General features: G+C 41.4%; 1 protein-coding gene across 6 annotated transcripts in view; it reads left to right on the forward strand.

Annotated features, from left to right (window-relative positions):
• The window catches only part of sema6e (sema domain, transmembrane domain (TM), and cytoplasmic domain, (semaphorin) 6E), a 147,670-nt gene that overhangs the window by 123,188 nt on the left and 10,911 nt on the right, over window positions 1-13,571 (forward strand). For 4 of the 6 annotated variants that reach the window (XM_051405911.1, XM_051405913.1, XM_051405914.1 and 1 more), the window contains 3 exons: window positions 3,014-3,072; window positions 3,536-3,586; window positions 6,998-7,153. In XM_051405911.1, coding sequence (XP_051261871.1) covers window positions 3,014-3,072; window positions 3,536-3,586; window positions 6,998-7,153 — 266 coding nt within the window. The remainder of the gene's footprint in view (window positions 1-3,013; window positions 3,073-3,535; window positions 3,587-6,997; window positions 7,154-13,571) is intronic. The other 2 variants (XM_051405916.1, XM_051405917.1) reach the window with 2 other exon arrangements.

A 13,571-nucleotide genomic window follows, 5' to 3' on the forward strand; every position in this document is an offset into this window, starting at 1 on the left:
ATAAGTAGTGAAGTGGGGGACACTGCATTTACTTACACCATCGGCACTCTTACAGTGTTACAGTTTGGGGTTTTTGATGAAGTGGACTATGATACAAATGCTTTCCCTAGAGTGGAAGCAGAGGAGGTTGCTGTCAGGTGATTTCAAAAAAATGTTCTTGCAATATTTTACCTTTTCAGTATTTTTAAATTCACATTTTGTCCATAAATATATATAAATACGCCCTGTGATGAACTGGCAACCTGGGTGTACTGTGCCTCTCGCCCACTGTCAGCTGGGATCGGCTCCAGCTTCCTGCAACCCTGGAAAGGATAACGGTTCTAGATAATGGATGTAAATACATAAATACAGATGGATGAAAGCATATCTACAGTGGCTTTCTCACATAGTTTCTAGTCAATGGATTTCTATAACAACAACAAAATCATGGTCTGTATCAGGCTTTAGCTACACAGGCAGTTGTTAGTAGGTTGAAGTATTCGTTGGTTTTACCTTTTTTGTGGCAAATACTTTAAACCAGTAATGCCCAGCATGGGGGGGATCATTGGATCATTTGACCTCTCCAGGCCTTTAAAAAATATTAGATAAAACAATCTGTAAGGAAATAATCACACTTTGGTGGAACTTGTCAAGCAGATGAAGCTTTGTTTTAAGGGATCACTGCACAGCTTTTAACAAGTCAAATATAAACTTTTCATTATGATACCAAAGAAAATAAAATGTTCTTTTGATATGATCACATCATTTGGTGTGTTTCAGGTGTGACATGAAACCGACTGCCCTCTAGCATACATCCTCTTAAGATGGATTTTCATTCTTCACACGAACACTGAGCCTCAGCCTGGCATTCTTTGATTTGATAATCACCTCCTGTCTCACACCCAATTCCTCCCTAAAGGAATTTACTTTAAGAGAGCCGGGCTTTTTAGTGAGTGCGAGAGGGCGTAAGTTAGTGCACCAGGTGTGTATCTGTGCGTTAAGCAGCCTCCTCGCAGCAGGTCTTACAAACACACATCCCTAAACCTGACAGTTGACGGCAGACTTGCTGCTTTAACACACACTGAAGAAATTGAGGTGATTAATTCTTTGAGCCGGTTTTTCTCCTTCCAGCTGAGTTCAGTGTGCTCCCTCTTTGGCTGTTCACTGGCTTCTGCCTGATGTTGCTCTCGGGAGCTGAGATGTATGTTTGTTTCGGGGAGAGAGAATGAATCTAAAAATGTATGTACAAGTTCATGTGTTTGTCTCGTGTCTGTGTAGGATGTGTGTGTGTGTGTGTGTGTGTGTTTTTGTGCTAATTATAGATGGGTGCTGGAAGAGTGTTTGCATCTAATCTGTGTGAGCTGTAGGTTTGTTCTTAGGTTATATAAGGAACTAATTGGTTTGTTATAGAGTAGGCGTACATGCATGCTTGTACAAAGTGTCTCTGTGTGAATACTGGATCATTACCCTTGTGCTTGTGCACTACATGAGCCCATGTCTGTTTTATTTGGTTCATTACAACGTGTGGGAAGATTGTTGGCGTCGATGCGAAGCCCCGCTCGGCTTGAAGCGCAGCCGCTCCACCGTGCATCGGCTCAATCTCATTTCTCAACCGTCGAACAGGCGCGCCTGGATGAGACTTTTGACTTCTGATTGACTCCAAGGTGAAAGATGGTGCGTCTATTGGAGGGAGAACAGCGTATCAATCGTAGGCACATTTTCATCAGAGCAGCAGAAAATCAATAATTGTCAGATTGGGTTTCTTGTCATTTTGAAAGAGTGGTTCAAAAGTTGAATTCAGAGGATTTGGATTGCACAGCAGCAAGAGGCAGACATTTCACCGTTAAAACATTTTTGAAGGATTTATTTGACATGATTGAGCTTTTTTTTTTTTATGCTTTTTGCTCAAATATGCTTCAGTTCTCAAGTTAATTAATTTAGATTTAATGAGTACAATATATCAACACAAATGTGGTAAAAAGGGCAAGTCATCCACACTGTACATACAATCAATCTACCAATAGACTATTGATTAAATGGTTAACCACTTGCATGAGATTGTAAGAAAAGTTCAGTTTTCAACAAGGCCTTGTATTTCTTGAATAAGCACACCTTGTCCTTCTTTTTCCCTTGAAAATCCACTCAAAAACACTTCTTTTGAAGATAACTCTCTAGGTTCTCTAGGTTCATTTTTAAATCATATTTTTTCTCCTGCAGAAAGCTGGCCAAAATATAAATGATTTGTGGATATAGTTCCCATGCCATTAGCAAGGCGAGGGGGTTCAACAGCAAAAAGTGTTTCCATGAAAATCTCAGCGGTAAATGACAGTGTCAGTCGCTCTGAATCAACACACTTCCTTCTAGACTGACGTTCAAAAATAATAGAGCGACACATTCAATGTAGAGGTACCAATTTCACCAGCAGTAGCGTCAGTAGACTAAAATACAGTGCAGCTACATAAAGTGCTATGTTTGGAGACAGGGGCCTGCATCTGAAACCTGTAGGCAATGACTAACTGAAGTACAAGCAGAGGAGGCAGACTGAGGGAAAGTGAGGACACACACAAAAGTAAATTACAATTTTTCATCACAAACTAACTCCTAGAATCTGCTGAACACCACAAAATTGATGATATACAACCTTGTAAGAAGATCCAAGGGTGGATTTTCCCTTCAGGTCCAGCCACCACTGTGTCCCAACAACAAACGCGAGCCTCAGACACTCTGACCTCAGCCAGACACAAAACAAATTAAATTTTGTTACGGTGCACTTACCTCCGCATCTCCAAGCACTCCTCATCAACAAAACCAATTTTGGAAAGACTCAACGAGGTGCTTTGTTAGAAATGGACAGTCAGGGAAATGGATTGATGCAAATTTACTGATGTGTCTCTTTGTCTTTGCTGCTGTTTGTGTGTGTGTGTGTGTGTGTGTGTGTGTGTGTGTGTGTGTGTGTGTGTGTGTGTGTGTGTGTGTGTGTGTGTGTGTGTGTGTGTGTGTGTGTGTGTGTGTGTGTGTGTTTCTTACTCTTCAGAGGCGGGTTTGAACAGGATGTGGAGAACGGTTACCATCAGCACCCGGATACCTGCCACGGTGAGATGAATAAATGTATTTATTTCAGTGATTAACATAAGCAATAAAGAAAGAGAGAGAGAAAGCACCTATTGACTGTTATCAGGTCTTGATGGTAGAGCGACAGCCGGCACAAGTGACTGCAGATCTAACGAAATATAATAAGAGCATTACGATGTATTTATTTCAACGAGGGCAGCAATTTAGTTCATATTGAAGGAGCTTGAAGAGTATTTTGTCCCTGTTCACAATCCCTGCCGGAATACTGTTCTCAATCTTTCCATCTTAATTAAGCATTTGCTCATAGAAGTGTTTTTATACAAGACAAAGTGGATTGTTATAGCTCCTTTGCGTGTGTCTGGGATGTGATCAGAAGCACAAACAGGACAAATTCAACAATAGTAGTCTGAAAGAATTGTAGCCCAGAGACCAGGAATCATAACCAGACATACTGATGTCACTGTGCATTTCTTTCTTTCTCCAGATGTCCTGGCAACAACTCGCAAGCAAAACACGGCGCTAGATTCAGCGTATGGTCAGTGGACATGTGTTTATCTTTTCATTTAATAGCCTGAGCTGTTTAAGCTGGTCACCAGACTAAAGACTAGATATATTGTAACAAAAAAAGGTTGTGGTTTAATTCTTGCAACAGCTGGTTTGTGTCCGTTCAAAGCCATGATTCACAGTGAATGAGTAGAGGAGACTTTACCGTTGCTTTTGTTTTTTGTTTTTTTACAATCCAAGTCTTATTGTTGTAGTTTGGGATATCATTCCTATTGGTAATGTTAACAATTTACCCAAAACAGTTAAATTGTTCAGATCATGGGATGCTGTGTCATCACTATAACAAAGCACATGAGTGGTCAGATGATAGTACAGATTGTAAACAAACCCAAAGTCTATCTACAGGCTCTTATTTGATGGTGAAAATGTTAAGTGAGCGCACCCAAAATGCTGTGTGTTACATTCCCATGAAATTGCGTGCACACAGTACAGTAGGTCTGTTTAACCAGAAGGTCCGCTTACAAAATCTCATCCCCCCCGATACGTTTGATAAAATTGGAGGTTTGTTTATAACCTGTCTGATTATCTGATAACTTGTATTCCTTGATTCTGTTCTTATGTTGGTGAGTAAAACGTTCCACTAAAAGTGATGGCCCAAACTATAAACATAAGACCCTGGGGAGCCCCGGTAGCTCACCTGGTGGAGCTGTGTGAGCCCCATGTACCGGGGCTGGGTCCTCGCTGCAGAGGTCACAGGTTCAACTCCACCTGTGGCCCTTTGTGCTGCATGTCGTCCCCTCTCTCTCGCCCCCTTTCCTCTATCTTGTGCAGTCCTGTCAAATAAAAAGGTACAAATAAATAAATGAATGAAAATAAGAACCATAATGTTTAAAAAAAAAAATTAAATAGTTCTTTAAATATCCTCGAACAACAAATTGAACCTCAACCTCCTCACTCACAGTTATATGCCTGCAAAGTAAATGTTTCTGCACTTTACAACTCGGGAGGTTACAGAATATTTTATAGAGTCAGCTGAATGGCCACCTCTCCTTCTCAGCCAGTCTGACAGCTTAAACATTGAAGCCATTGTCTGAAGCATCACTCCTTTGATGGACCAGGAGCTCCGCTGGCTAGGCTGCCTAATGCCCTGTATCAAGAAGGATCATCATCCCTGTCACGTCCCATTACTCCCCCGCTGGCCACACCGCGCACCCCCTGGCATGGCCGGAATAGAAATAGAAATGCCACCAAGCTGGCTAGCTCTCAGATAAGATTGAGGAGGTGGTGTTGAGACAATTTTCTAACACTGCAACATTCAAAACCAGTCATTTTCAATCAGATAGCTGTTGGCCAGGCTCTATCGCTTTTATCTACACAACTAAAGCACCCGCCTCAACTTCATGAGGAGTTTTCAAGACTTGCTCCAAGTCAGATCCCTTTGTCACTGCACAAATTGGGACACGGGGGAGCTAATGGCAGCGGTTGATCCAACACAGTGATTAGTATCATCACTGAGCCCATCATGCTGGAAGATGTCGCCCATTACGGCTCAGCAGAAACATCCATCCTCTCAGAACAGAGGCCACTTTGTCTGCCAGAGGCTTCGGCCCGGACCTCCACAGTCCCACAGTGCCTCAGTAGTCCGTGAAGCCTCCCTGCTGGAGGAATTACCACTCAGTCGGTAGCAAGACTTGATGAGCAACCCTCCTGCTTAATCCTACGGGGCTCCCACCACCCCGATGCTCCTCTGCACTGTTTGAAGTTCTCAACACGCAGTCAGATTCTGTCTCTGTTGTTTTTTGGTGTTTATATATTTTTTATTTTTTTCACACAAAAACCCTTTTAAGTCTCTGCACTGAAGATCAATTATCAGCTTTCCTAGACAATAAAACACCCCATATGCCGAACAAAGCTGTTGTCACACAGGGACTCCGTTCCCCGTTCGAAAGCACACCAAAGGCAGGGACGATTTCTTTCTTCCACTTCCCTGTCACCCAAACAATCGCAGCCAGCAGAGGGAAGGCCGTGAAACAAACGACTGCCTGTGTAGGTAATCAAATGTTCCTCTGTTGTATAATGTGCATTTTTTTTGTACTTTATCAACAGTAAAAGGTGACAAACAACACAATCCTACATGCACACTCAGAATAACACAATTGTTATAAATTGAAGTAATGATGAAGTCCTGGTGCTATTGTCCAAGGCGCCGGAGCCAAACACCCCCTGGTGTACAGTTTTAATTTGCCCGGCGCAGATGGCGAACTGACGGGGCACCTCATTCAGAGTGAACGCTGTCAACTGGCTCACAGTGAGAGAGAGAACAAGCCCTTTTCCTCCAGTCTGGGTGTGAGTTCTGCATAATGCTAACATTATGGCTGGCTTATTAGTGCAGGAGCCCAAGCCAATAGCAGCATGCTGCTCGTCGGACCTCAAGGACAACAGAGAGCTAATAATGCAATCAAGATGTGGAGTGTGTCATCAAGATAAATACGTTTGATAATACAAGGCCTGTGGCAGCTAATGCCCAGCGTGTTTCTTGGCATATGTTTGAAATGATTCCAAATGTGGCCGTCATAATGTTTGCTAGTCTGCCTCAAGGTGACGGAGTTTGCTGTGAAACAGCTCAGCTCGGGTGAGGTAGTGGAAAAGAGAAACAAAATCATTACCTAGCCAGCCACCAGTATCTATTTCAACTTATCTGTGAAAACACTTAGCAGGCTGGACACAGAGGAGTTCAAGGCCATGTAAAAAAAAAACAAAAATGGGAGGGGATTTTTCTGTAAAATAAGCTGGAGAACCAGGATTAAAGGATTCCTGAATGGTTCAGTAACAAAAGCCAGAAAGTCAGTCATTCTGTCAAATCATGCTGGTATATTGACCCCGGAGTTAAACATTATTAAAGTGCCCAAAACCTTTGCTGCAGTTTGAAAACATTCAAAAAGCATTTGAGAATGTTAATGTACTTTATTACTTTAGTGTCAACTTTTGCTAAGCTGAGTGTCCTCTGACAAACTGCCAGATAGCTGTGTTATGATGTTTAAAGAGTCACGAAATGTGCTGTGAGATATATTTTTAAAGGATGAGTTCTTTTTGAGTGTGATAATAGCAGCACAGCAAGAAATATTCTGGAGAATGGTGGATATGTCAAACACGCCCGGACAGACTGAATGTGGGTATTTAAGCAGCCTGTAAATTACAGTGCACTGTGTATCTGTGGGGAAGTGAACTGATGGATGAATTTAATTCTGCTCTGTGTGCTCATCATGTTGCTCACTATCATCACTGGGTCTTTATGTTAACGGGTGACGCTTTTCTTTCCACTCAGGACTCACCCTCATTTCTCTGAAGTTGATTGTCCCGGCTGATTCACATTTCACTAATCACTCACTCTGTTGCCCCCCCCTCCTCCTCCTCCTCCTCCCCCCCTTCATTACAACCACAGGGAAGACCACACCCACAAGCGCCAGCACAACCTATCATGGGGCGGCATTCCCAAAGGAGGCAGGTGACCCTGAAAGAGGTACAGGTCCTGATGGCCCTCCCCCCGTGGGGGAACAAGGGTCACCTGACTCGGAGCCAATCAGTGTGGAGATGGAGGGTAAGGGGGAGGGATGTCTGTCCTCAGTGAATCTGCAGGGGGATTGCACTGCTGGGCCCTGAACGCCTCATCGTACACTTCTAACCAGACTGACCACTAACAAAAAAAATAAATAAAAATGTTTCACTCTGGTAGAACATTCTCCCATTTCCAGCACGCATGCCTGCACCGAATCAGTTCAATCATCCGACCTGTGTTTCCATGGCGATGGTACCCATTTCAAACAGCTAATGTAAAAATGACAGTGGAAAACATTTCAAATCAACTCTATCATTTTCCTCCATCTGTGGTTGCAACATTCGCCTTGCAATTTCTGATAATGACTGATGTTGAATAGTCGCTGAGAAAATGAGTCCTGACCAATAAAAGCAGAAAGCGACTCCTGCTGGAGGCTGACCATCGTGTGATGGTATGCATGCTAATTTGTGTAAATGTTCTTCCAGGGTGAAATATCACTTTCATTAGCTCACTAACACTTAACAAACTAGTCAAACCAATTTCTTAGTGAAAGGCAGAAAGCATTGCTAATCGATTTTTTTGATTTATACACTTCATTAGTTTGAGCGTTACATGACGTGATGCATAATTTCCCGGGCAGCTCCACTTAATGGGTCCAATGACTTAAAGTCCTGTGTAGTTAGATGGAAGTGTTCGATATTGCTGAATACCACAGCATACATATTAACTAAACCGCGATAAACATGCTTCGGACGGGCTGGATCTTCTCGTCCCTTTATGTTCAGCCATACATCTCGATGTGCTCAACACAGCGGCCATGTGGAATGTGAAAGATTTAATGACTTGAAATAAATACGGCATTAGCTCTAATTAACTCCTAAAATTAAGTAGAGAACCGGAGTCTGAACAACACGGCTCCCACACGGCCTTTCCTCATCTTTTATTTAGCTCGTCAACACACACAAATATTCCCTCAATGTTTTCCAACACGCTGAAAAAATTCAAAGCACAGACCAGGTAGCATCTCTGTGTCTCTCTCTTTGTGACCATTCATTTACATTTATAATTTCCATTCCCATTTGAGAGAACACGACAAAAGTCATTTCCCTGTGCAGCTAACACAGACTTTGAAGGTGTAGTCCTCATGTCAACTTCCAGGCTCACTGCTATGACTCGTGTGGCAAACACGTGTTCCCTGCAGTTGCTGTTCATATCCTGAGATAGATGAGTATCTACTGCAGAACCTGATATTAGAATTTAAACCATTCTTGATTTTAAAGGTCCAGTGTGTAACATTAAGAGGATCTATTGGCAGATCATCCCCGGAAGCACAGACAAGTGAACGCTATAAAATAAAATTACACATGTGAGAACACATACGGATATTCAGCTACCTCATTACACCTGTAATTGCTCCATAAATTAACATTTACCTTGTCAAAGATAATAGTAATGAAAAATGATGCAGAAAAAGTATAAATATATGGATTTTTTATGTTATTGCAGCGCACATCATACCTATCATTGTAACTGTTAGTTTCAACTTTATCCATGACATACACCTGCACTCCCTTTCCTCTTAATGTCAGCTTTCCAACGTTAGCTGTAATCTCTGCTGTCTTACAGAAACATCTGTGCTGTTTAAAAAGACAAATGCTGTCCATTTTCATAGCCTGCCACTTAGCTACCTGACGTTAACCTCGGGCCAGTTTAGGCTGAAACAATGTCCAATTAAGGCCATTAAAACTATATATATCAAAGAATCGCCAATACTAAATGTAAGGCATTGTTTTTCAAAGATTTACCATCCCTGTCTGGACATACGAAATCAACTGCACCACATATTGCCGATTATTTTGTCAGTTAACTGTTTGCTCTGTTAAACATCATAGAATAGTGAAAAATGTCCATCGCATTTCCCAGAGCCCAAGTTTCAAATTGCTTGTTTTATCTGACCAACAGCCTGAAACCCAAAGATATTGAATTTGCTGTAATGTAAAGCAAAGAAGAAGCAGCAAATCCTCACATTTCAGATGCAGGAACCATCAACTCTTTGGCATTCTGGCTTGAAAAAGTAGTTTCAACGATTAATTGACTAATCATTTCAGCCCTAAAGGTTGTATTGTTGGACTGGATGTTTGTAATTTGTGTAACTGCAGATGTCAAAGTGATTTTGAATGATATTTCCTTACTTCTGGAATAGAAAGTAATGTCTATGACTCACTGTGAAAGGAATGAAACCTGTAATCATGCAGTAACAGTACAGGCTCTTCAGCAATTACACCACACCATCCAGCTACCTCAATAAATGACATGACCTATAAAACTCCAACCAGTTCTTGAATATTTAATTACATCTTGATCTTTATAGGCTTGAGTCTCATTATTTCTTACATTTTTAATTTGACAGTTCGCAGTCATACTGATTAACATAGGCTTTTCAAAAGTAGGAAATTCAAGTCAAAGAGCTACATAACCATGGTGGGAAGTGCACGAAAACGTCTCTGTGACCCTCAAATGATCACATAAAGAAACGGGAGATACAGAGCGGAAGAGGGAAAGTTTGGGGCTTTTTCCCCTTCTAAAGACTGAAGCATATTGCTGAAACTTTAGGAAGAATATATGGCTCTTTTGGATGTGATTCAGGGAGGATGAGGCGGCATGAAGCAGTTTTTGTCCTCTGTTTGCTGCTTGCTTGCACAGGCACCATGTCAGAAGTCCATAAATCCTCAGCAAGTGAAAGAAGCTTCCATTCACGCAGACAGACTCTCTGGCTGCAATGATGAGCTACTCAGGCTCAAATGAGAAAAGCCCATAACAAATAAATAACCAGCAGGGGCCTGAGCCAGGGAGTCGGACAACAGGGAGGAGGGGGTGCAGGATGTAATAGAAACAGCAACGCAATCTATTTCAGCCAGAGACTGTGACGCTGCCGGTTCAATCAGAAGAGCTGGGCGGCCGTGTTGATAAGGCAGGAGAGGAGCTGGTGTGGAAGTAACAGCATCACAGTTCCAAGAGGGCTTCCAATCTCTCTCACTTCCTGTCCATTTCTCAGCACATATCTGCTTTTCTGTCTGTACCTTCTGTAGAGGCTCTGCAGCTGTGTCACAAATCTCCCAGCAGCTATAAGGTGGGCCAGTAGACAGATTCAGGGTAGCCAATCAAGACAGACAAAAACTTACAAAACACTAGACTTAAACAGAGACATGTGTACCCTAATGTGTCACTGTGATGAAAAAATTGCCTTGTCTTTGCCAAAACACACTAAGTTGCTCCAGCAAAGAGGTAGCTCGACAGCTAACCATCAGGCTCAGTTATCAAACCAGCATGTATGATAAACATTCAGCCACCAGCCTCTGTAAAGACCACACCTGCAGATTTGAGACTTGCACTTGAGTCAGACTTAAAGGTCCAGTGTGTGACATTTAGGACGATCTATTGGTAGAATACCTCTGCAACTACAACGCTAGATGCCTCTAAATCCTCCACACTGACCCTTTAAATTGCAGGTTTTACCAGTTAGAAATATTAAACAATAAATTGTGTTAAAGAAAAATAGTCTGACTGGCAGTTTGCTAATGCAAATTTTGACTTGTCATAAAGGACTTCAGACTCAACTTGACACTTACACTCTGTCTACCGTGGATGCATTTCAGATATGTTTTTTACTCTTCTGTCTCATGCTAATCTGAGAGAACAGATATGCATGTAACAGCTCAAGATATACACATGTAACTACAACCTGGAGTGCATCTTTGGGCTTATTTTCCTAAAGTGCTTAACTATTGTATTATTAATTGCATATGTGTCTTTGAGTGATGTAAAAACACTTCTGAGTGTGGCTGAGCACTAATGGAAGAATGCAGCTGCTGCTAACGTAGGCTTTCACCAAACGCCCACTTTAGACAAGGTGACAAAGACTTTAGACCCGACTTGAACTTGTCTCAAATTATTCCAGACTCAACCTGCACTTGCCCCGAGAGGTTTAAAAAGAAAAAGAAAAAGGCTCAGCTCATCTTTTAAAGACACAGTCCATCAGGCTGCACAACCAGCAGGTGTAGTGCAGCTACTCAGCACTAAAGGCCTTTTTCACAGCAGATATTTTGATTTATCACAGCAGGAAAAGTACAGCTGTTAAAGATGGCTACGGACTACAGCATATTCGGAATATGCCTCTCATTTGGGGTTTATCCGACAACTTGCGACAGCTTTGTGCATTGTAAACAAACTAACTAGCCAACAGTTTGCAAGGCATAGAGTGGAGTAGAGATGCATGCACAAAAGAAAAGCCCACATTTCTGATCAGAACAAGAAACACACCTACTTTTAAACAGTATGAAAGATGGATATCAGCAAGTTTTTGGATATGCATAAATATTACAAAACCAACCTTTTCAAGAAGGTGGTGGAACGAATGAAAAAGATCGGTTGTGTTTGAAGAAGTCTGCCTCTGGTGGTACAGTACCGTACATCATTAACAGTTATGTAAATTGGAGTATGCACAGCAGCATGTAAACAGGAATATTAGTGGAATAATTATTTTCATTAGCCATGTAAACAGCTTAATAGGAATATTGGCTTTTCCGCAAAAAAAAACAGAATATTTTGTGCATGTAAACATACTCAGTGTGATCAGGACCATGAGCTCAAGCAGCTAGCTGAAATTGGCCATCATTCATTTTATTTTCAACTGTGCTTTTCCTACTGAGACATTGTCAAAATGTGAAAAAGCTCATATTAACATAAGCTTTCCCTAGAACCAGTGATACTTAGCTGACTAAATGTTATGTTAGCAATTACCTTAAGTAATGTTTAGAAATCCAAAAGGCTCATTATAGCCATGAGCCATGATCTAAAAGCTCTACATGAGACAACACACATACATATAAAATGCACAGTAGCGCAAAAGGTCATCATTTAAATGATAGCACACAGGTTTGATCCTCACATTAGCCCAGCTGTTGAACCCCAACCGTGTCAAAATATTTGCTTGTCTCACAGACATATGAACCTGTTTTTAATTCAACCAGCAATTTCATTCACTATACTAAAATTATCCTTTAAAACAAGGTTAGTCGGTAAGCTGATTGATGTTTATTTCCACTATTATTTTGAGGCTGTTGAAGACGTTTTCACCTTTTATTGTGTGTGACAGCTGAGACAGATATGACAGCTCAGAAAAGTTCCCCAAGTTGCAAAAGTTCCCCTGTCAGCAAACATCTCTTGAAGATCATATGAGTAGAAGTAAACCACCTGTAAATCCACTTCATCCATAAATGTCAGCGAGATATAAACTGGAAGTAAAAAGTACAAAGGCAGCCACTCACTTCACACGTACAGGCCTGTTAATCCATTTTTATGTAGCTCAGTTATGAACAGATAAAAACCGTAAAGTGAAATATTCACTCAGATGTGGGTAGCTGCATTACATTATGTAAACACAAGGGAAGACTAAAAGGCAGGGGCAGGAACCTGTTGACCTGCTGCTATTTAGAAAAATGCCAGCAGTCAGGTTGCACTAGAGCGGTTTCTGGCCGGATAACGCCCACCTCTGCATTGTGTCAGAACACACAGAAAACTGTGTTAACCAAAGTGTGTTGCACAAGACTCCTGGTTCTAGACCTCTCCGGTTTGTTTTCTCCCCCTCTCCTGCCCTCTATTGTGATTTGACCTCCACTGTGACTCTTCTGAACATTTAGGCGATCTAGCGTGGGTTGGACTTAAAAGCCAGACTAGCAGCTAATTTAGCTGACGAGCTCAGGGAGATGGCTCAATAATAGAATCAAGTGAAGCTGGCGTTTTCAAACTCATTAAAACACTACAGGAGGAGAGCAGAGAGTGAACTCGGGCTGAACCTTTCCATGAAGAAGGGCTGGCGTCCTGGGGGGGACATCGATGCCAGCTACTTTTCTGAAGAGTTATTTATACTTCTGAAGACCATGGCAACAGACACCGCCTGTATCATCCAGTCACTGATAGGGATCTGACTGTGTCCCCTCTAACCACCATCATAATATCTGCTCCTCAGAGAGGCTTCAGTCCACATCAATATCAGTATTTCTTATGATTAACATTTGAATGATTTTTATGTCCTTAAAAGCAAAAAGAAACCAGAAACACACAAATATACATTTTATATTAAACATAACTCTTCTGAGTCATAATCTTTAAGCAGAAACTAAGAAAAGTAATAATATATTGAACGTGTCGGCATTCAATTCTAAGAAGTGCTCAGTTTCATCAGTCACTAGTTAAAAAAGTGTTTTACTTTTAATTTCAGCAATCATTTTTAAATCAGTTGTCACTTTTCTCAAATTGTAGACAGCATGTGAAGTTGGACATTAAAATATTTAATACAATTTTAGATTTTATGGGTCAGGTTGAGGCTGCACTTCCAGAAAATGTTCATTATGACTGTTAAATAGAACTCCCGGCTGTCGAATTTCATTCAGCCCATTCA

This window comes from Dicentrarchus labrax, unplaced genomic scaffold, assembly GCF_905237075.1.
Source record: "Dicentrarchus labrax unplaced genomic scaffold, dlabrax2021, whole genome shotgun sequence".
Taxonomy (NCBI): domain Eukaryota; kingdom Metazoa; phylum Chordata; class Actinopteri; family Moronidae; genus Dicentrarchus; species Dicentrarchus labrax.